The 23,822-nt window shown below is 31.0% G+C and overlaps 1 protein-coding gene across 1 annotated transcript in view; it reads left to right on the top strand.

Annotated features, from left to right (window-relative positions):
* The window catches only part of LOC143242293 (serine/threonine-protein kinase ATR-like), an 81,956-nt gene that overhangs the window by 1,583 nt on the left and 56,551 nt on the right, over positions 1-23,822 (top strand). The window contains exons 2-8 of the mRNA XM_076485655.1: positions 892-1,086; positions 3,030-3,122; positions 4,629-4,786; positions 8,312-8,431; positions 17,237-17,372; positions 23,040-23,188; positions 23,476-23,589. Coding sequence (XP_076341770.1) covers positions 907-1,086; positions 3,030-3,122; positions 4,629-4,786; positions 8,312-8,431; positions 17,237-17,372; positions 23,040-23,188; positions 23,476-23,589 — 950 coding nt within the window. The 5' untranslated portion in view covers positions 892-906. The remainder of the gene's footprint in view (positions 1-891; positions 1,087-3,029; positions 3,123-4,628; positions 4,787-8,311; positions 8,432-17,236; positions 17,373-23,039; positions 23,189-23,475; positions 23,590-23,822) is intronic.

Genomic DNA, 23,822 nt, shown 5'->3' with positions numbered 1-23,822 from the left:
TTATTGAATGTTTATTGTGAATTATTAAAATGATTTTACCTATGATTACAGTGTTTATGCCAAAAATTCTTTTTTACACATTCTATCATTTTCAAATTAGTGGAGAAAAATGAAAATTATGAAATTTTAACACAGATCTATATGATTTTGTATCATATCTATATAACAGTTATGATACAAAATCATATGTTTGCTTAGTATTCAGACTTGGATTTGGGTAAGAATAAAACAAACTGAAAATTGCCTTAGTTTTGATGTACCAGAGTTGTTTCATGATTATTCTTCCAATACCAAACATTACTTCCTCTCACATCAATAAATAGTTTGGTGCTTTTATCTATATGTAAAAAAAAAGCATGCCTAACAGTTAAATGGTAAAGTGTGTCTTGCATGCAGATTATCATGTGACAACCTTCCCACCAATAGTAGTGCAACACACATGCTCCTGATATGTGCAACTCCCTCTGTTCTCTTTCACTGAATTATTACTTCTTGGTTGGCTGTTCTTGTATTGTGACTTTTAATTTGTTCTCGTTTCATGTGTTTATTGTTGTTTTTCTCATATTTGTATCAATTTCTTATCAAAAAAAGTACTTATCACTTTAAAATACATATTTTATATTATATTATATATTATTTTTATTTTATATTAAATACATATTTAAAATACATATATTTTTTTACCTGTTACATATGTAAAGATCAAAGTATTTAGTAGCTCATGTTTATAATGTATTGTTTATTGAAAGTGTAAAACAAGCACATAAATATGTATGTTAGTCTTTGGTTTAAAATGGGAAAGGCTGTATATGTAGTTTTAAAACTGAAATATATACATTGTTATCACTGTTAGAAATCACTTGTACATCCATGTTGCTTTTCGAATAATAGAGCACTTTACGCTACATGTTGCCTCCACTTGCTACTAAAGCTTCTCCTGAAGCTTCAATGTTGCTGAAAGTACTGGCCAAACAGATGAGAATGCAGAAGCAAGAACTCTTAATGAACCATTTTAAATACATATTTTCATACCTTGTTCAGCACTGCTCTAAAGAAGAAATGGAAAAAGCACTCACCTATGTTCAGGTAAGTACTACTTGCATTCAACTTTGGCTTATATTTGCTATTACTTAGCCATATAATTGTGTATTTATACAGCACTTTATTAAAAAACAAACAATACTAATACACTTTTAACATAATACTGGTATTTGGCAAATTTAATTTGTATGACAATGTTTAGAAGTAAGATGTTTATGGGAGAAGGAAGGTCAAAGTTTGTAGTCTCTCAATACTGTATGTTATTTTATATCTGCAGTTCCATACATTATTTACATTTTTGACTCAATTAATTAAATACTTAGAATTAAAGTCTCGGTTGTTTTTTTTCACATATTATTATATGGGAAAGCATGGGATTCGCTTCAGTAGATTTTTGTAAAAACTTGTATCTCTGTGAGATATATGGTATTAATTTAATAAAATCTAATTTAAACTGACTTTGATTATAACAGAATTTCTTATTTTTAAACTGAGACTAATATTGAGATAGGCAGCTTGTTGAGATGTGATTACCAGAGAATACATAATGAATTACTTCTTCACATCAGCACTCACTATGAACAAGTCTTTAGTGGACTTGCAATGTTGGCATGGAAAGATGAAAGTTATGATGGAACAAAGCCTATTACAAAACCAGAAGATATAGTAATGGCTACAGTTGAAATTTGAAATACTTAAAAAAGTTGCATTACATATCTACAACAAATAAAAAATCTGATTCTGTGCTGTAAAATGTAAATTTTGGGCAAATATCTCAATAAAGATAAATAAAAACTGACATGCTGTATCAAACTATTATAAGTTTAGTTGGAATTTCTTTTGGTAGCATCTTGACTGAGATTTTTCCCTGTATCTCCTTTTTTGTGGACAGTTAATGTTGAATTGTTAGTTAAAATAAACATTATGGCCATTCAAAGTAAATGGAATTGTTAATATTAAGTGAAGAAGTATCAGTAATAACCACTTGTTTAATATATTTACTTTTAGTAAAATTCTAATTTCCTGAGAGCTAATTGAATAAGTAAAACTACTTAAATATTTAAAAAGAAACCTAAGTTTTAGAACTTCATCTAATTAATATAAATTAAAAAAAAGTATTTGTGAATGTTTGGTGTGTAAGAAACTTTTATAAATCTTTGAAAACGTTAAAAAATGAAACATCTAGGAGAATTCACATCTAGTGTACTTTGATGACAATTTTGTTTTAAATCTTTACATTATAAACTAAAATATTTGCACTTTTTTTAATACAGTACATTATGCAGAATATATTAAAAGCATGCAGCCATGTATGGAAAGTAATAAATTTAAAAGGCTGGCTGAATAAAGTGTGAATTGAGAATCACCTTGAATATTGATATTTCTCAAAAACTTGAGACTTGAAGTATCCAGAAAAATTCCAAATGATTGTTTCTGAGTAAAATTTGTCAGTTATTTACTCTTGATGAGTCATATTGGTCAGTTACTTGTATCTGACTTTAAAAATTCTGGTATTTATACAAGGAAATTATAGGTTAACATAACAGAAGTTTAGCATTGTTCAGAGTAAAGTATTTACAGCAGTGGTGCACAAACTTTTTGAGTCAGGGGCCACAAACGGACTTCTCGTAACTGTAATATGGACATGCTTTCAAGTAAAGCAATTTTAATAATTACAAGCTACGGGAATTGTGAGCTCGCAATCTTTATGAGAATTAAAGTTGTCAGAAGTATATTTACCTAAGAATTATATACTTAAACATTATATTACAGCAATTATTGTAATATTGTATATGTAGGAAATAAGTACCAGGTATAATTTTTACAACACAACTAAAAGTAGAGTAAGAAACATAACCAGAGCAAATAGCTTCATTAATAAAATAAGTTGGTATTTGTTAACTTTTGTGAAGAGGAATTGAAATTCATTTTTAAATCAGTAAAAAGTTATTATAACCTTTAATTGATTGCTTTATTTTAATCCATAGGCCAAATTTTTACAGTCACGACTTTTGGGTTTTCTTGCTTTCTTTGATTCCCAGTTGCTTAATGCAAATTTTCCATTAGAGGAAAAGAAACTAGTAGGTGTTTTATTACATGATAATTAGGAAATTTAAATTTATTGCTTGAAAGTTTTGTGATTCATTTGTATATTTTATTTTATTTATCTTAAAAGAAAGTAAAGTCAGTTCCATAAAATTCTATGTATATCACATGTTTGTTTATTATTGGTTTTCTAAGTTAAACTATTGTTATCATTATTTAGTAAAAAAAACTTTATAATCTTAAAGTCATATTGAAAATATGAAAGTGAAATTTATGTAAATAAATATTTATGAAAGAGCAAAGACTCCCTGTATGAATAATACAGGCTTGGCATTGCCCAGTGGTTAGCTTGTAGGGTCCAGGGTTTGACATATAATGCTACTGAACATTCTTCATGCTTTCAGTTGTGAGTTTGTTATGAAAGTAACCGTGAATCCCATTATTTGACTCATACAGTTGGACAAAGCTCTTATGGTTGAAAGTAAAAGTCTGTATGTTAGTAAGGTGCTGTTCCAGTTATGTATCATTTATCCTAAGAATTGTTGAAACTGATGTAATCATCCAAAATAGTAACTATAGGTTGTACGTTATAAGAACTAGAGTTGATCATGCTGGATGAAGGTGATGAAGTTAACCATCTTAGCTCCAATAAAAGAACGAGCTCTTTCTTCATCGTTATCCTCCCATGAATTTATCATAGGAAAAAAAAATTATAGACTTAATACTGAATGGAACACAGTTATCTATTCACAGAAAATATAGTTTAATTTTGTAGGATATTTGGATATGTTATTTTTAGAGTTAATTAGAGTATGGTGCATGTTTTGTCACTAATGGTCAGTACTCTGGTATGTACCATTTACCCATAGAAGTGTTTCTTGAATATGGTTTGTGCTTTATATATGGAACCAATCAGCTTCATATTGTAGTATTAGGCTTACATTTAATTATTTCCTACCTCTAAATACATTACATACAAGGATTGATAAGCTTGCCTGTAGGAACAACACATCCAAATATTGGACAATATTTTGAGTAGTTACATAATTGTATTCCATCCTGTTTAACTAATTGTGGACATTAATGAAATATTAAGAAATTTTGTTGGTTTCTAAGGTTTTTTAAAGAACTGACTTGCTAGTATTAAACTTAGTGATACAACATCAATGAATTTTTTGTAGTTTTGCAAACATGAAATGTTTGTTATTCTGTATAGAGATTGTAGCAGTTTCTCTTAAGTGTATCGAGTTTTAAAATGTAAACTGTAGCTGCAACATCCCTATCTTTATATCATCAGAAATTTCATTTAATTACTGTTGTTGGACAGGTTTATTTTAAACAAACGTAAGAAGTTTTACCAGTGTCACTGTATGACACTTATGTGCTTAATTTTTGGTAGTATATATTTGAGTTTTCATGTTTAAAACCTGGACACTTTTTTTTCATAAAACAAAAAATCTAGAACTTTACAACTGCTCAAAATTCATTAAATACATAAAGAGAACTTTTATATCTAAAACTAATTTTCTCATTTATTTTAGGCATTAGGAAGTTTAAATTCTATTATGGAGCTAATGGGTCCAAAGCACATTACTGCAGTGAGGATGAAAGTGATGGCTACTCTAAAGATAGCTATTCATTTTACTGAGGAAGATTTCCCTCAAATTTGTACTCAAGCCTGGAACACTTTTGTTCATAAGTATATTTTCTTTACTTTGCAATTGCAAGAAAAGTAACTTTAATTAATCTACTTATCTAATGAAATTTCTTAACTTAAACACATTTTTTTATAATTTTATTGATTCCATAGGGTCTTGAAAATGGTAAAAGTGTAGAAAACTCTAAAAAACAATTTTGAAAATAATATTCTTTCATTGTGTCTAATATTTTATAAATATTTCTTTAATAACGTCTACTTTGATTTGATGTGGTTTGTTGTCTTAAGTGTTTATGATCTTTGTAGACTTATCTTTCACATCTATTGGGAGTGTGTACTTGTGATTAGTCAGTATTGCATTGCATTGTGCAGGGAATAATATGACTTTTATTAACCCTTTTCAGATGGGTCACATGTCAAAGGCCATGTTATTACATTTATTAAGTTGCATTCAAAATTTTATTGAAATACAGTTTTATGAATTTATCTCTATTTCTGGTATCAAACTGTAGATTATAATTCAAATTTTGATATTATACAGTATTTAATTTTGTAGTTTAAAAGTAAGTATTAAACAAATACACCAAAACTTCAATTTTTATATGTTCTGTGTTGTGTTGAATGTAGCACTGGTTCAAATTAAATGCTTGTGATGTAAAAACACAACGTCTGTAGATGTACCAACTAGGAACTCAAATGGATAAGCTAAAATAAAAAAAAACAACACTTTTATCCTTTTAATTTTCTAAACTATAACAATATTTGTTGAATCGTACCTTTTCATTTTGAGAAATGGTCTTGTATATACATTTACTTCTATATATGATCTGAAAAAACAATCAGAAGCTCAGAATATTTTTTTAATGATTTTCCTAGCCATTTTCAAATGTGATGGTGTCCTCTCTTTCTTTCGAAACAAACCTTCATGCTGCTAATTTGAGTCTTTAGCCTGTTCTAGATTTCCTGTTTTATTTGATACAAATACAGTTTAGTTTTTAAACTTGATAAATTATAATGGAATTCTATGTTATCAGTGTAGTAATTTATAACTGTTTGATTGTTCTAATGTACATATAAAATATCAAAAAAGAAAATTTTGTTTCATAACCTCCACATGGGACATTTCTGAAGGCTTAGCAAGCTAAGACAAACAGCAATGAGGACATAGGTTGTAACTAAAACTGATAATTGTTTGCTTACTTTGTTATTTACTGCTCTACGTTTTGAGATAAATTAGTTTAAGAAAATTTGTTTTTAAATAGTAATGTTCTATATAAATATACAATTTATAATAATTGTATATGACTGTATTTTACCAAATACTAGTCCACTAAAATGCAGATGATATAGGTCACTTTGTAAAACCTAAAGGTCAGTTTTATATTATTGGATACATTAACATTAGCAAACATGCACTGTGGCATTGTAACTTCTGAATTGTTAGCCAAACAGGCTGAAAAGTCAATATTATGAAAATAGTAAATCTATATAAATGTATAATGTCATGAGATTTAAGCAGTTGTGTCTAAACATTTATGTTTTGTAATCTGTAGTCATTCTTGAGTAAAAAAAAAGCATAATGTATATTGGTTTTGTATTTTTATATGGTGATTACGAAATTGGTCAAATCGACTGAATCCATGTAGAAATTTGTTAATGGACATGAAATAAAATATTTCTTCTTAAGAAACATTTGGTAAAGCTAACTAGATGTTATAAGGATTTCTCATGTGAAATTTTAATTTAGAAGTTAATTGAATTTTGATATGTATCAAATTTATGATATTTGCTAACAAAATTGATACACACAATTTTCTTAACACAAATATATTTTAATATACAAACAACAACAAAAACAATAACTACGGTTTGTGATAGTAGCTATTGCAAATATTAGTCAATATACAAGAATTTTTAAAACTTATAAACTATACTGACTTTTCTATCTGTCTAGAACTGAATATTGTATTGACAGTCCAGGTCCATGACAAGCAAATTAATTTTGAGTTGATATTGTTACACTTTGCTTGAGCTAGCCAGTTGTTTATTTTGGATGGCTTGACACTGCTTACAAGCTGACTTTTATCAACAAAGATATTCAATGTCTGAAGTTAATTTACTGAAGTTGAATGATTTGTAGTGGTTGAAATCTGTAAACTTTCCTGGCGATCTTAAATGTAAAAAATCTGTCTTTTAGTTATGTATGAAGGTTAGGATCAGTCTACTTATCTCGTTGTCATAATGTGAAGGTAAGATTCCATCTGTCTATCTCATCTCTTCAGTAACTATTAACTCATTTGACCCATGTATTCTTCACTGACCATGACACAAAGTTTTAGTGTCTTACATTCAATATTTTATTAAACTAATTTTTGTTTATGTTGTACCAATTAATGTAGCATATAAGCAGCTAATAATCCATGCTTTAACAGTATACGTTTTAAGCTCCTACTTTTACAAGACAATGTTAACTCAAATTCTGAATTTCCCTTAGTATGACACACATTATGTATTTTTGCTAAGTATCTTGTCATCTTTATTTTTTCACAATTCTTTGAAAAATTAAGAAATTAAACATTCGTTACTCACTATACAATTGTTATTGCTCAGGCAAACCATATTTTTATTGTCTTCAATTTTGCATGATAACAGAGATATAAATAGAAAACCCCTTTTACCACACCTACCTGTCACACCCTCTCTTTCAAGATATGTTAATAGTTCTCTTGTACATTTAACTACATACTACCTATAAACAATAGGAAATTAAGGTTTTTATGTGTCAAATGATATATTACATTCTGTTCTTAACAGGTATATGTAAATTTCAGGTTTTTATTTACAGTTACCAGGTCAGCCAAAATGACTGATCGCATTTTGAGTTAGGGTAGAGAAAATAACAGATGAAATGTAAATAGTTACTGGAAACAAACATTTAAAATGTCTATAAAGGTTTTGGGATGACACAAAGGAAATTTGGAATTTTGAGATTAAGAAAAGTATTTTAATCTCAACATAAAAATTACTTTGCAAATGGAGTGATCCATATATTCACTGACAAATCTTTACTCTAGTTTATTGAAAATACTTCACTAAAAATATTTTTCTTGTTTGTGTAACACTTATAACATTAACTGAAAACTGCCAAACTATGGGAAGATATGCACACTATTATTTAAGGTTAGAAGTATTATGTCAAAAGAGATTTTAAATGAGTACAAAGAGGTCACATGGTTGGTCAAATTGACCGAGCCCATGTTGAAAGAGTTAAAAGTTAAGAATCTATAACATATTTTAGGACCAAAATAGAAATTGTCCATTTTTTGTTATCAGTTCTCACTCAAAATCTGGTTTTCATAAGTGCTGTTTATGTGCATTACATGTTTATGTTTTTGTTTTTAGTTTTTTTATTAGCATATTTATAATATGGCATCCTAATTTCAGTTTTCATAAAATATCATGGTTTTAGGGATTTGGTCATAGTTGCATGTTCAGGCATATGAAAGTATGACTAATCATTAAAAAATTATATAATACAGAATTTAACCTTTTGTTTCTTTGTGTCAGTGTGGAATTGCAATCTCTTGGATCCCTTCTTAACCAGGTGATGACTGCTTTACTGCCCCTTCTTCAGTTTCACCCACAAGGAGTTGCTACTATATTCCACTTTTTAGTTGTTGAAAACAGGTATGTATGAAGTTCATATTTATTTATGTTATTCTTTTTTACAACTTTAGATTACTGGTTAATATGCTTGACTTTTTATGCATATGCTACTAGAAATAAAAATCGTGCTTTACACTTTGAGGCTGTGCATGCATTGTAAGCATGACAACCAAATCATACTGAGTAGTCAGACAAGAGTTGGCAGTGGATTTTGATAACTAGTTGTTTTTCCTCAAAATTGTCAGTTAAAAAATTGTGGGTGTCTAGTGCAGATGGCCAATGAATAAGTTTCTGTGAATATCTTAAAACAAAAACAAAGCATCTGTGTTAGAGACACAAATAAAGATCAACATTTTTGTAGGTGCAGTTAAAGCTTTCATAAATATATTAATGTTTTTTTGTACTAAAACACTTTTAGTAATACACATTATGAAAATATAATATTAATGATACATCTACTAGTGCACTTTACCTTTGAGGATTATATTCTGTTATATCTTTATAAGATAAATGTTTAATATTCTCTCTTTCTTCTATGATAGAGCAATTCTGTACAAACTTTTTTTTATATCTAATAAAAGAGCATTTAACTGATAGTTGGTATGAATTAATAACAGATCTGCACTTTAGAGCAGTGTACGATTGCTTAAAAATTTAATGCTAGATATTATATTAAATTTTTATAGTAAAGAGCAATTTCCTGTTGATCTGATGATTGTTCAGAATCATGGTGAGGTAAACAATTCTTGTCACATACTTGAAAGTAAAGAGCACTCTCACTCTCTATTAATGTTAGAGGACCTTTTACATCTTTCAGAGTCAAATACACTCGCAAAGATCTGATTTACAGGTCCTGTTGCATCCTTTAGAACAAAGTTCCTCTTACATTTTTCTGAGCCACAAACAATTTCATGAAGATGTAATAATATAAACCCTACTGCATCTTTCAGAGCAAAAAACATTTTAATGAGGATATTATGCTATGTATCCCATTGCATCCTTTTACCCTATCCACTGAGGTATTTTTTACAGTGCATAACACGAGGGTTTAGTGTCACACATTAAAATGTTTATTAAATAACTTTATGGTTATGTTATACCAATTAGAATAGCATAAAATATTAGCTAATAATCTATATTTTAATAGCATATAAGTTTTAAGTTCTTAACTCTATAAGGTAATATTTGAAAAATACAGAATTTTTCCTATCCTGTCATCATCCTTTAAAAAAGTATGAAATTGTACATAAACATTTCTCCATAAAATTGTCATTGCTCAGGTAAACCACTTTTATTATAGTCCTCAACGTTGTTTGGTTACAGAGTTATCAAATATAAAATCAGACCCATTCTGCCACACCCACCCATCACATCTTTTCTTTCATAATTCATTAGTAGTTCACTCATACATTTAATTATATATTACCTATAACCAGCAGACACTCAAGGTTTTCATCTGTCAAATGCCGTGTTGTATAACATTCTATTCTGAACAGTTAAATGTCAGTTTCTCTCAGAGTATGAACAATGTTCCTCTAAGAAATTTAATGACTAGCTTGGATTAATTTGTAATGACCATTGTTCTAGTCAAAAAGCCAGAAAAATTTTGAGGGGTAATGGAATTTGTATACTTTTTGCATGTTATTAGTTTATATTGTTTGGAGTAGTATTTAATTAAATAAAACTCATTAATTGCAATACAATGAATAAATAGTATACAAAAATTAGGGTTAACTCTCTTTAACAACCGAGAGCAAACAAAAAATATTTGTGATGTATTTTATTTCTTGTTTTCATGGTTATTTTTATGTATAATAAAATAAAGATGCTTCTTGAGGCTCACATGTAAGCTGCTTTTACTAGTTTTAGTAGCTCGTTGGTAATGTAATTCAATAGCATGATGGAGCTGCACATTCCCAGAGTTATTTACAACTTATAAGCATCCAGAGAGTAGTAAGTCATGTCTCAAAAATCAATAAAACAATTAAATTTAAATATAAATAAATGCATATTGTTACAAACTTAAAGCTAATTAGGATAAACAAATGGGTTGTTATATTACTATACGAAGTCATTATAGAAATTAAAGTAGGTAATTCAGATTTTATTTTATTTTTATGGTTGCACAGTTAATCGTAATTACCAATCTCATTTTGAAGTGGGTTAGAGAAATAATATACATATATTATCAAATTTTGTGAAAAGAAACAGTTTTAAATGTATTTAGGAAGTCTTAGGGATTAAATAAAGGAATGTTGAGACTTTGAGATAAGGAAAAGTATTTTTAATTTAGATGTGAAAATTACTTGACACACGGACTTTAAAAATAAAAAAAATACTCAATATACTTATGGACAAATATTTATTTTATTTTATTAGAAATACTTCTAAAAATATAATATATTTGTATGTTAAAGACTTACAATATAAAATTAAACACTGCCATATTTTGTGAAGATATACACACTATATTGAAAGTTAAAAGTATTTAATCTAAAAAGATTTTAAACAAGTACAAAGAGGTCACATGGTTGGTCATATAAATCGACCCTATTTCACTCCTGGTGTCCTTTACTGCACATGATACAAAGTTTTAGTGTCTTACATTCAAACTTTTACTAAACTGCTTTTGTTTATGATACAACAATTATTATAACATAAGAACTTGACTAGTAATCCATATTTTAATAGTATGTAAGTTTTAAGTTCTTAATTCTACAAGGTAATATTAAAAACATCCTGAATTTTCCCTAAGTATTCTTCCTTCTCTTCTCTGTTTTACCCACCACCCCTTGAAAAAGTACAAAATTAAGCTTAAAGTACTTACTATAAAATTGTTGTTTCTCTCACTAACGGCTCGGCATGGCCAAGCGTGTTAAGGCGTACGACTCGTAATCTGAGGGTCGTGGGTTCGTATCCCATTCGCACCAAACATGCTCGCCCTTTCAGCCATGGGGGCGTTATAATGTGACAGTCAATCCCACTATTCGTTGGTAAAAGAGTAGCCCAAGAGTTGGCAGTGGGTGACGATGACTAGCTGCCTTCCCTCTAGTCTTACACTGCTAAATTAGGGATGGCTAGCACAGATAGCCCTCAAGTAGCTTTGTGCGAAATTCTAAAACAAATCTCTCACTAACTGTGATTGTTGCTACTTTCAATTTTATTTGGTTACAGAGCTATCAAATAGAAAATCAGATCCTCCCTTGCCATCTGTCACATCCTCCTTTTCAGAATTTGTTACTAATTCTCTCTTACATTTAATTACATATTACTTGTAGATAGTAGAAAGTCAAGCTTTTCTTTTGTCAATTGATGTGTTAAATTATGTTTTGATTAGGTTGGCATGAATTTCACTTATAATACAACTTTGGTTCCCACAGGAATCACAATGACTAGCTTGGATAAAATTGTAAAGTCTCTTGTCGCATAGTTAATCTGTGATCTTCAGTATATTATTTAAATAAATAATAATTGTTTAGTGCATTACTACCATTAGTATAAAAAACAGGCTTAAGTTTCACTGACAATCAACAGCAAGAAACAAGAAGTTTTGGTAAATACTTTATTTCTTGATTTTCATGTTTGTTTGTTATTTATTATTATAAAAGTAACTAAAATATAAAAGTAGGGATCTTTTAGGTTAGTAAAGACTAAATTAGGTAAAATAAATAATATGATAAAAGTGTTTCACAAGGCACCCAAATGAACTGCATGTGCTCCAAGTGATTTAAACCTTATAATGGCACAGATAGTAGCTAGAAAAGGTTCAAAGTGCAAGAAAACAAAATTTGATTATAAATGTATGTGCACTATTATGAGCTTAAAACTACATCAGATAAACAAAAGTAGTTTCATGTTACAATTCTAAGAATAAAAGAGGGTAATTTAGTTTTATTTAATGGTGGTTAGGAGATTAATCGAACTGACTGATCTGGTTTTAAGATAGGGTAGAGAAAATGAAAGGTGAAATATGAAGTTTTCTGGGAAAAACATTTGAAATGTATTTAAGTGGTTTTATAAATTGCACAAAGGAATACTGAAACTTTTTTGGAGGAGAAAAATATTTTTAATCTTTACACACTGCATCCTCAAAACAAATACATAATATATTTACAGACAAACCTTTATTGTAGTTTGTTAAAAATACTTCAAAAAATATGATTTTGTTGTGTGTGAAAGACTTGTAATGTTAACTGAAAGACTACCAAGTTTTGTTAAGACTTGAAATGAGTACAAAGAGGTCATGTGTTTGGTCATTTTAACTGAATTCATGATGAGAGGGTTAAATCCAAAAGCACTTTAATGAAATCATAACATTACAAGTCCCATTACAACTTTCTGAGCCAAGGAAAGTTCCATGAAGATATAATAATGAAGAGCCTGCTGCTTCTTTCAAGGGCAATGACCTTTTCATAACTATCTGATATTACAGGTCTTGTTACATCATTTTAGAACCAAAAATAATTTCATGACTATTTGACATTATAGGTCTTCTTACATCATTTAGAACCAAGAACACTTTCATGACTATTACAGGTCTTTTTGCATCGTTTAGAACCAAAAACACTTTTATGACTACCTAATATTACAGGTCTTGTAACATTTAGAGCTGAGAAAACTTTCATGGTGATGCAATGTTACAGGTCTACCAAAGGTGTTCAAAATCAAAATTATTTTCATCAGGATGTAACATTGTGTCCTTTTGAATTTACCACTTTCATAGTAATTTGATGTTGTAGGTTCTTTCATTTTAAGAACACTCTTGATATGTTGTAACTGTAAAGGCCTATTTACATCCTTCCAAGTCCAGAACACTTTCTGGTTGATCCTTTTGCATTTTTTGAAGTGAAGAATATTTATGCTTTTATTTATACAGTGAAGAACAGATACTATTAAAGTCGTATTCAATGAATAATATTTGTAAAAATTATTAATTTAAAAGAGTGGAATAGAGATCATCAAAATAGTACAGCCTTGATATTGATGAATCTTCTGTCCAGCTGAAGGAAGTGATAGAAGACACCAATAAGAACTACATATAATCACATTCTGTTCTCATTTATAAAATCACACATTTCTCTTCACTAATTCACCAACTTGTGACAACTGCTGCAGCCCTTCCAGGTAGCACCTCTGAAGTGGAGTGTGTCTCCTCCAATGTGCACAGCACAGTCACAGACACAAAACACTACACCCACCTTAAATGAAGTTGATATGAGGAATAAGAATGACTAGGGCTATTTTTTATAACATTAATCCACAACTGTTTGCAGGACCATGAGCAGTGATTTCCTGGTTAATAAAAAACATGATCAGTAACAAAAAGTTGGATGTGTTTATTGTTATTACTTAGTAAAATCTACATATACATCTATACTAATAATGAAATTAACTTTGACATGTGATTCAAAAGCACTCATGTAAAGTAAAGTCAGATACATGCCCTAAATCTAATAAGCTACATGTGTGTCACTCTGTCCTTTTTTTGACAGTTGGCTGGATTTTGTTCCTCTTGCACAAAATAGTAAAAGTGTTTTCTTTTTGCATCCCTCACATTTAGTTATCTTAAATCAACAAGTAAAGTATAGTGTTCCCTCCCTAGTGCAAAGAAAATGGCTTTACAGAACAGAAGAACCAAATCTTGTATTGTACTCTTAGACTTTGAGAGAAGGATGAACCCACCATAAATGTTTCCCTAACTCATGGATTGTGTTTTAAATAATAGATATTATTGTATAAGAAAATTTAAAGGCTGAACACTATGTGCTTGGTGTGATTCTTTTGTGTGGTAAGGGGTCTTACCAGGAAAGGTTCCATATTTTTAGTTTACTTTCTGTAGATGGGTGGCCTTGTGGTGACCCCTTCCAGGATTAACCTGAGAACCAGTTTTGGACGTTTTCAACAGGTGTTGTGGACATTGTGTCAGATGTTGGTGTTTGGGTATGATGTTCATGAAACCCTGGTGTAGCTGCAATGTCCTTGTTTAGCATTGTAACGTGTAGCCTCATAGGACTCCATTGTGGGCAGGGTCAATGGGTAGTAAATCTTCCTCTCACTCTTATGAATTCCGTAATCCTTGAAAATCACCACAACCATCAGATCTTGTAGCACAATTTTTAATCCTTCATTCTTTATCTGATTAATCCTTAGGGCATATGTCTCCCATTTTCATTTAAAAGGGATTAGAGTGGAATATTAGCTTTCCCAAGTCCATCAAGAAGCTATGTTTTGGGGACATCTTTGTGGAAATATCAACCCCAAAACACAGTGAACACCTCCTGAATTTTAAGGCCATTGGGGATATACTCATTGATGTTACTCCCCCTTGCTACTGTGAATTCTTTACAAGGAGTAATTGTTGAGAGTAATTTGAAGAACATTCCTGAGTTGGAGATTCTTGCTTGTTTCCCCAACCAAGGAGTTTCTGTTGTGCAGCCATTTCTTCACTTGCAAGGACAGAATTATGCTGCCAACCAGTGTCGTAATTTTGACATTTAAATTGTTACATCTGTCTGCCTTGACATCTACCTGAATTGTAAGGTGTGGGTATATTCCTAACCCTCTCTGATTTTTTCAGTGCCAGCAGTTTTGATTTCAAAGACATCACATCGTAGTTCTTTGACGTGCACTTTTTGTGGTGGCAAAGACCACAATGCATATGAGTACAAACTGGAACCACATTGCATTAAAAGTAGTGGTTGTCACCTCTTTTACTTTTGTCCTTGTCTTAGGTGGGTGGAGGAGAAAGAGGTACAGTGTTTTAAAACAGTTGACAACATTTAGCTTGAAACTCAGAAATTATTTTTCCCCAACTCCATTTCAGACATATGCTTCTGCACTATGTACCACTGCTGCAGTGCGAGTGCAGAAAGATTTATTTTCCAACAATGTGAAGAGTATTTTGCCCTCTTTGGATAAGTGAATTGGCAAGTCAGTGTCTACTCCTCACTCTGTTCCCACCATTCTTTCCAGTGATTGCCCAGGTCCAGGTTTTTCAGCCCTGCTTCTGGCAATATGCTATTAAACTTTAATCCTTACCACAGCATTCCCTTGAGGTTCTATCTTCCTCAGTGAGCTGTGCTCTTTTAGAATAGACAGTCTGCCACTCTTCTTTTTTAGCCTTCATATTCAGGTGCACTGGTAGAATTGGGTGTGCCATTGGATGTCATTGCTGTTTCCACTGATCAGCCCATACTGCAATAGCTTATTATCATTCCCACTTGTTTATCTTTCTTTGAGTCATCTGAGGAAGGCAGATATTTCCAATTGAATGTACTATCTCTTTACTAAATATCTTTCAAACCATTCTTCTATTCCTATTTATGCATATGGTTTAAAGTAAGGTGTCTCTGTACAACCTGCCAAGGTTTTTCTCCAAATGATTGAGAGGGGGAAGTTGTCCTTACTAGGTTATGCATTGGTCACAGCTTTTTAACTCATTATTTTCTTTCATCTGCAACTGAGCCACCAATTTGTGGCCTTTGTAACACTCAAGTCACAATAAACCAAACTTATGATTGTAATGATGGCACTAACTAACTAAACTACCGTGGCAGGTGCCTTCAAGTATGAGAGAGACCTTTGACATTGGAAATGGTGTTCACTGTCCGACTTCCTCATGTCTTTAACTTTATTATGGGCCATTTGCCTTTTTAATTCTATTTAGATCGTTATTATTCTTGACAAATTTTGGACATTGTTTTGTTTTAATTTAATTTATTTTTTGCCTTTTATAAGACATTCCTTTTGGGATTTTACTGCTTGTTTGGTGTAGATAGTCTAGTTGGTTTGTGCCAATAAACACCAACCAACTGAACACAATGTAGAAATATCAAAGTTGTTTTGATTAACAAAGTTTCCATTTCTTTGTTAGGTGGAATTGCCATAATAAAATGAGAAAGTGCTTAACAGTCATGAAATACAATTATATAGAAACATCACAAAGTCTAAAATAGTGGTTATGTACATAATAATGTGAAGGAAGTTTTTCATGACAATATGACTGAATCTACTTTACTGAATTATTTTGGATGGTGATGTATTTTATGTTTAAGCAGTCAGTCAGGTTTAAAAGCAATCCTTTTGGCAAGTTGAAGTAATGTGTTCAATAAATACAAGTTGATTTTGTTGCAAACTGCAGGTAAAGAACAGTATTTAGGGAAAAAGATGCAAGGCTCATATCACTTGTTATTGCACTGAAATTGAAAAAGTATAATTAAGGGAACATGAAGACTGAAGAATTCAGTAGTACTTATTCAGTAACCTGTTTCTATTGTTTTTTAGCTGTATTGGACTCACTGCAGTTTATTTATTGTATTCAGTGCAATTATTTTGTTACAAAATATAATAAACTTAGTTTATTGGAGTTCGTGTATCTGTTAAAATCAGTAAAATAGATCCTAGTAAATGACAAGTTTTAGAAAAGATGTTGGAAAGCCCTTCATTTTTTTATTTTTTTTTTTACATTAACTTGCATGAATAATTTATGTGCATCTCTAAACAACAGTTCATAAGTTATTTGTAATATATAGGAATACATTCGTGAAGATGAGAAACACACTTCAAGTAAAATGTATTCTGAAGACAGCTGGTATGGATATTAGAACTTTAATTAACATAAAGCAGAGTCAGTTGCAAACTCTCTCTTTGTTAACCTGAAGATTACATGAGAAGATCAAAATATTCTTCTGTGCTTTATGTTAATTAAAGTTCTAATATCCATATTAGCTGTCTCAAGAATACATATAGGAATACAGATTATTTTGAAGTAGAGAAGTTTGAGTTGAAACTTAAATAAATGTTTATCTTCTTTTGTTTTGTTTTTAGATTAGAAATGAGGAGATTGAGTGAGAACCAAAAGTCTTCATTTTTTTATTTAAGTGTAGAAGATGAAAACTTTGCTTATGATTTGGTTCAAGAGCTAGTTAGGTCTTTCCTAGCAGCTGAAGACACCAGAATACAAGTGAGTGGTTATTTTATACTGAAGTGTGTCTTTTGACTCTGTGTTATTGGTTTTATTTCACATTGACATACTTATGAGAAATGGTTAGAATAATTAGACTACCTATACAAAAGTTGCACAGATTTGAAAAATACTTTATTTTCACTTTACTTAAATTTAAGTTTTTCATTTGTTAAAACTTAATCATTTATTTTAAAAAAATTAGTTTAAAATATAATCTTAATTATCTATGAACCTTGCCATTTATTTCTTTCACTATACATGAGATATTAAATTTTTCAGAAATCTCAAAACAAATTGTTGATCACAGTAATCACTAGATATTCAGTGAGATATGACATTTAGTTTACATTACCCAGTTGCTTTCTTACCCAACAAATGGTTTGTAACATGATGTTCTGAAATATGGACAAACATGTTTTGAATCTCCTGTGGTCTTCAAAATATGGATACAAATGGGTGAAGAAGTTCAGTGCAACAAAACATAAGCCACATTTTAAGGTGTGTTACCAAATCCTGGACTTACGAATGACAGCAGAATGTGCTTTTATATATTTCAAATACTGCATACCATTTTGGATTGTATATATGCTTTGAACAAAATACAGATTGTGACAATCATAACTCGCCACTGAAACACACTGTAAATGGAGAAAGTTTTAAATCGTCATCAGGTAAATAGAATAAATAAACTATCAAAAGATCATTTGTACAGGGTGTTCAGAAAGTCACTGTGCACTTGTATATTTATTAACAGACATGTTTCAATATAGAATACAGGAGGTAAATATGAATAACAATTATAAACAATATTAAAAGTGACCCCTGTTGGCTTGGATCCTTCTTATTTTGTTTCTAAACACTGATGTCAGTTGCTGGCTTGAAATAGACTGAATAGACATATAATTACAAAACTGCACAGTGACTTTCTGAACACCCTGTATAACATTTTGTAACTCCGTTAATAACATTACTACAGTTGATAAACTTCTGCCAACCTGCATGGAGCCTAAGACAAGACCTTCCAGCTATATGAAGTAGTAAAGGTGTGCCAGGCACCAGCAGAAATTTTTTTTTTTTTTTTGTTAAAAAAGCATGAAGTGAAAACATAAACTAACCATCTTTAGTGGCATAAAATTGAGTGAAACCAGGGAGAAGAGACCTCAGTGTTGTCTTTACAAATCCACTACTATCACTAGTCAGTAGGAACATTAAGATTGTTCAGGACATAGAATTTTGTGTGGAATCAGCAAATCAGTTTTCTGGGAGGGCAAAAATATAGAAATGTCACTTTTGTTTCTAAGTGAAATGTATTTAGAGAAGAGAATATACTTCTAAAAGTGAAGGAATTTCTTCACTGAAACAGTGTTAAGCTACATCTGCATAATTTTAGGACTAACAGGTTTCACTTTTATAAGCTCATTCATTACTTACAAATAGACTTAATGTGTTGAAATAAAATTCTTTGTAGACTGATAATGTTTGTATCCTGTGTTCTGAAGCACCCATTGATAAAGTTGCAATATTGCTTTGGACTTTTCATTATTGTGAGTGAAAGACCTGTTGAGCTTCATGTATTTGTAGATAGTGAAAAATATTAGACACACTCGAGATTATAGGGTTGTTAATAAAGTGCCAATATCTAAAGTTTGTAACAAGAAGTAATTATTCTTGAGGAGACCTTTTGGTGTACACAGAATTCAAGAACTGTACTGTATAACGAATCTATGTTGATTGTATATGTGACTTTTTTTTAACACAGGCTTAGTCTCTGGGACTGGCTTTATAATCATTTTGTGTTTGATACAATTTTCAAGCTATTACTTTTAAATTAATAAATATATCTTGATGGAACTTGGTATATTATCAATAAATATTACAAGATTTGTTATGCAAAATATTGTGTTTTTTTTTATGAAGTCGTAAGCTTTTCTTTTTCTTTTTTGCATGTTTCTTATCCAACATTTTGAGATGAAAAATACTTTCATGCATCAGAAAATTTTCAAATTTCACATACAAAATATAACATTCAAAAACTTATCAAATGTTTATTAAGGAAAAACATTATGTTTTGCCCTTTATTTTTACTAATGAATCTCTGTGTAGGTTTGGTTGATTTTACTGATTTCATAACCAAAAACAAAATATGTGTGTGTGTGTGTGTGTATATATATATAATTTTGCCCTTTTCATTCTGGGATGACAACAGAGTATAACATGAAAACACAAATGTTTAGACTAAATAGCTTAAATCTTATAACATTATACATTCATATATATTTATTATTTTTATTATAACAACCTTTCATCCATGCATGCCTAACAATACAGAAGCTACAGTGAAGCAGTGCACATGTGTCATATTACTGTATTAAGTTATATGGAACTAATTTTACTATCCACAGAGTGACCTGTTTTGACTGTGTTGTAGTGGAAAAGGATTGTGCAAAATACAGTCACATTTCAATTATTATACATTATATACGTATTTACAATACTGTTATTTACAGGTAACAAATATACAGTTTAAATAAACAAAATAGTCATAAGTTACAATATCAGTACTGTAGAATTCCACTATAATTTATCAAGCTTAGTAAGTAAGCTGTATTTAGGTCTAAAAAATATGAAATTCCAACATAATGATTATCTTTTCTCACATATGTGAACTTTACACATGCTACAAACCTTCTGCTCCCCACTTTTGGAATTGTAAGATTTCAATGCGTTTCTCATCGAATCGTCGTGTGACATACTCATTTGACATATGTGGTTCCTTCTACACTCCTCTACTGAACTATCACTTCTCATTTGACAGTGCTTAGGTTTGGAAGAGCTTTTTTCTTTTAAGGTTGTATTTACTGCTCACAAGGTTCTATCACTTTTGGGGATATGGCATTATTGTTAGCAGCTCGAGATGGTGATTCCTCCTTTTCTTCCATTTTCCATCTTTCCCTTGACTTTATCCGTGTAGGCTTCTGTGCTCAGTGAGAGCTCTTTGTTGACATACTGCTTCCTACCAGGATAAGTTTTCTTTATCCTCTGGCAATCCTCCTCTGTTCATGATCTTTTACCTACTTTTTTTTTTGCCAGTTAGGTCCATCTTTTGTTTCAGTTGGTCTATTTCTCCTGGAATTTGTTCTGGGTATACTCCTATCAGATCTGACAATTTCACTTTTCCCTTGCTTGCCTTTGTCATCCATTCTAAGTCTTCCATTATATTGCAGTTTCCTCTTTGTTTGGGGTTTTATCTTCCACCTGTAGCCATTCTTCACAATTCTGTGTGACTGACTGTTAAGTTTCTATTTATACTTTCCTTTTTTCTTTTCACAGGTCTTCTTTTCATTCATCATTATTTTGATCCTGTTCTGTGGTCAGACACCAGGATTTTTTTAAACTTTAAATCCACACTGTACTTCCATGATGTGTTCAATTTATCTTCCATGGCTTCACACATTCACCATTGAGATGGGGTGTTCCACAAAATCACATATAGGTTCATGATTTTCATGATATTTTGTGTTTCATAACCAAGCCCATCCCAGACTGTATCACCCTTGGACTGAATGGGAAAACAGAAGGGGTTTGTTGTCCATCCCAATCATTCCTAGAATTAATAACTCAGTATGGTTTGATTTTTCAAAATAAGATTTTGTGGTTATGTGGTGATACTGCTTTGGATTTCACCACCACATTGTCACCTTCCTTGCTTCAAGTGGAGTATGGGCATCCTTACAACTCCAGTTCCAAATTGCTGAGGTGGTTGACCCTGAAGGCACCCAGCTGAATGAGTTACTCACAATAACCAATCAATTACAGAATAGGGTGGTGGTATTTTATGGGTGTAGATGATGTGATATTCTTCTCTTTATGATAACCATTGACAACAGAATGAGACATCAAGATGTAATTCATCCCTTTTATTGGAAACTGTCATCCTACTCTCAACTAAATGTTGTTACACTATAAGAAGGTTTTGAATTTAGAGTGAACTCATTTACTTAAGTTCTCACACATATTTCAAGTTAACTATCTTCCTAACTCAATTTCCTCCATCTTGGCTGTGGGTCACAGCAATGATTTGTGAAATTGTTCTGGTTCTGTCATTGGCTATCTCTTGTTTCTTGTTTTCTCATCTTAATATTAGGGGTATGATATTGTCTATGGATGGTCCTGGCCCATTTCACAGTTATGGGAGTTGATTACATGCAACAGACATTCTGTTGATACCAATTCAATAGCTCAGATCTAATCCTAGTGTCATACCCAGGAATTAGAGTGGGTTTCAATTCCCATTTCATGGGATTGAGGTAAAGAGGGTATGCTCTTTATTCTACACTCACATGGATGTTGGTATCCCATGGGCATGTTTTGAAAGTAGTTGATTTACTATGTGTAGTCCATTGCATCCAAGCTGCTGTACACCTAGGGGTGTATCTTTTGTTTACCTGCCTTTCCTATTTTGAGATTGAGTTACAGTATTGGTTATGACCACTTTCTTGCCACATTCTCTCTCACTCTGATGTACTCCTCTCATTTTTTTCCCTTATATTTCACACGTTCCATAATCGGATGAAGAGTATCCCTGGCTCAGAAATGGTCCACTTCCCCTTTCTATGATCTTCAAGATCTGATTCTTTCATTTCAAGATATCCTTCAGATAATTTTAAAATATTCTTTTGTCATATCCTCACACTGGTCCCTCCTTGTTATCAATGTAAGATTCTAGCTAATATTGTGAGAGTAGATAATTACCATATCAGAAGTCTTAATTTTCCCTATACTGAAAATGTATTTTCAATGTACTTGCCATCTCTCACAAGATTAACTGTTCTTATTTAGTGTTGCCCTTTGTATGTGAACTTTTCTTCATGCATATTACAAGTCTTCCACTCCCCTTGAATTGGGATTTGTTTATCAAGGAAATCATCATCCATTATCCTCTCATATTCCTTTTAATACTTTAGGTCTTTTACAGTAAACACAGTCACATGATACCTTATATCTTTCACATTAAACACAGTCACACATAATACCTTATATCTTTCACAGTAAACACAGTCACACACGATACCTTATATCTTTCACGGTAAGCACAGTCACACGTGATACCTTATATCTTTCACAGTAAGCACAGTCACACGTGATACTTTATATCTTTCACATTAAACACAGTCACACGTGATACCTTATATCTTTCACAGTAAACAAGGTTGCACATAATACCTTATATCTTTCACAGTGAACACAGTCACAACGTGATACTTTATATCTTTCTTCTATATCTTTCACACTAAACACAGTCTTGCATAATACCTTATATCTTTCACAGTGAACAGTCTCACATAATACCTTATATCTTTCACAGTAAACACAGTCACACGTTATACCTTATATCTTTCACATTAAACACAGTCACACATAATACCTTATATCTTTCACAGTAAGCACAGTCACACGTGATACCTTATATCTTTCACAGTAAACATAGTCACGTTGATGATACTGTAGGCCTTTCACAGTAAACATATGGTATTGTGTGTATTTATTGTTATTTTTATTTCTCCACTTCCTAACGTTTTTCTTTCTTTCTGGAACTGAAGTTTTTCATGCTGTGTTTATGACTGTTTTCTTATGTAAAGTACACATTTTTTTCTTTTTTTGTAGGACTGTGCATCTTATGCACTGCAGGAAACCTTACAGATATATACTTGTCAAAGTGGAGAGTTGTCACAAATTGTGAGACCAAGTGGTAGTCTTTGGAACAGGTTTTCAGAAGAGGTTCAAGAAATTTTGGTACCTTTGCAGCACTCTAGGTATGTATTTTATTTTTTATTATAATGAAATTTAGACAGTAATTTTCAGTTATTTTCTTTCTTATCAATTTTTTTCTAACATTGTTCATTGTGTTATGTTTTTCTTTTATCTTTACTGTGTTATAAAACATTACAATTCAACAGTATTTTAGCATAGTTTAAACATTAAAACTCAATTTTTTTAATATTTCACATAAACTGAAAAGTTATTTGAATATTGAAGTTGTTCTGCTTTTTTAATAAAAGTTAAAAAAAAGTTCATCAGGTTTTCTGTTATTATTTGATAGGTACATTATGTCTAGTAACAAGAGGACTTCCTTTCCATGCCCAATATATGGGAGCAAACTAGGAAGCACTTTTAAAGATTGGGCCTGTAATTGGGCATCTTGTCTTCTCAGAAGGTAAGAAGCACTTTTCTGTGATAAAAAGAAATGAGATAATTAGGTTGCTAATCAATATTATTGTTATAGGTGATTATTATATTAATTAAAACCATGACAAAATTTGAACTAGAGATCAGACTGTGTAGATAAAAGTATTACTGAAACAGAGGCACCTCACAGTTCAGCTAAACATATCTGTTCACACAGTTCTTGTAAGTCTGAGTTTCATTTCCTTTTCTAATTCAGGAGAA

This window comes from Tachypleus tridentatus, unplaced genomic scaffold (assembly GCF_004210375.1).
Source record: "Tachypleus tridentatus isolate NWPU-2018 unplaced genomic scaffold, ASM421037v1 Hic_cluster_2, whole genome shotgun sequence".
NCBI lineage: Eukaryota > Metazoa > Arthropoda > Merostomata > Xiphosura > Limulidae > Tachypleus > Tachypleus tridentatus.
Note: the sequence above shows the minus strand (reverse complement) of the source record. Positions and strands in the feature narration are given on the sequence as shown.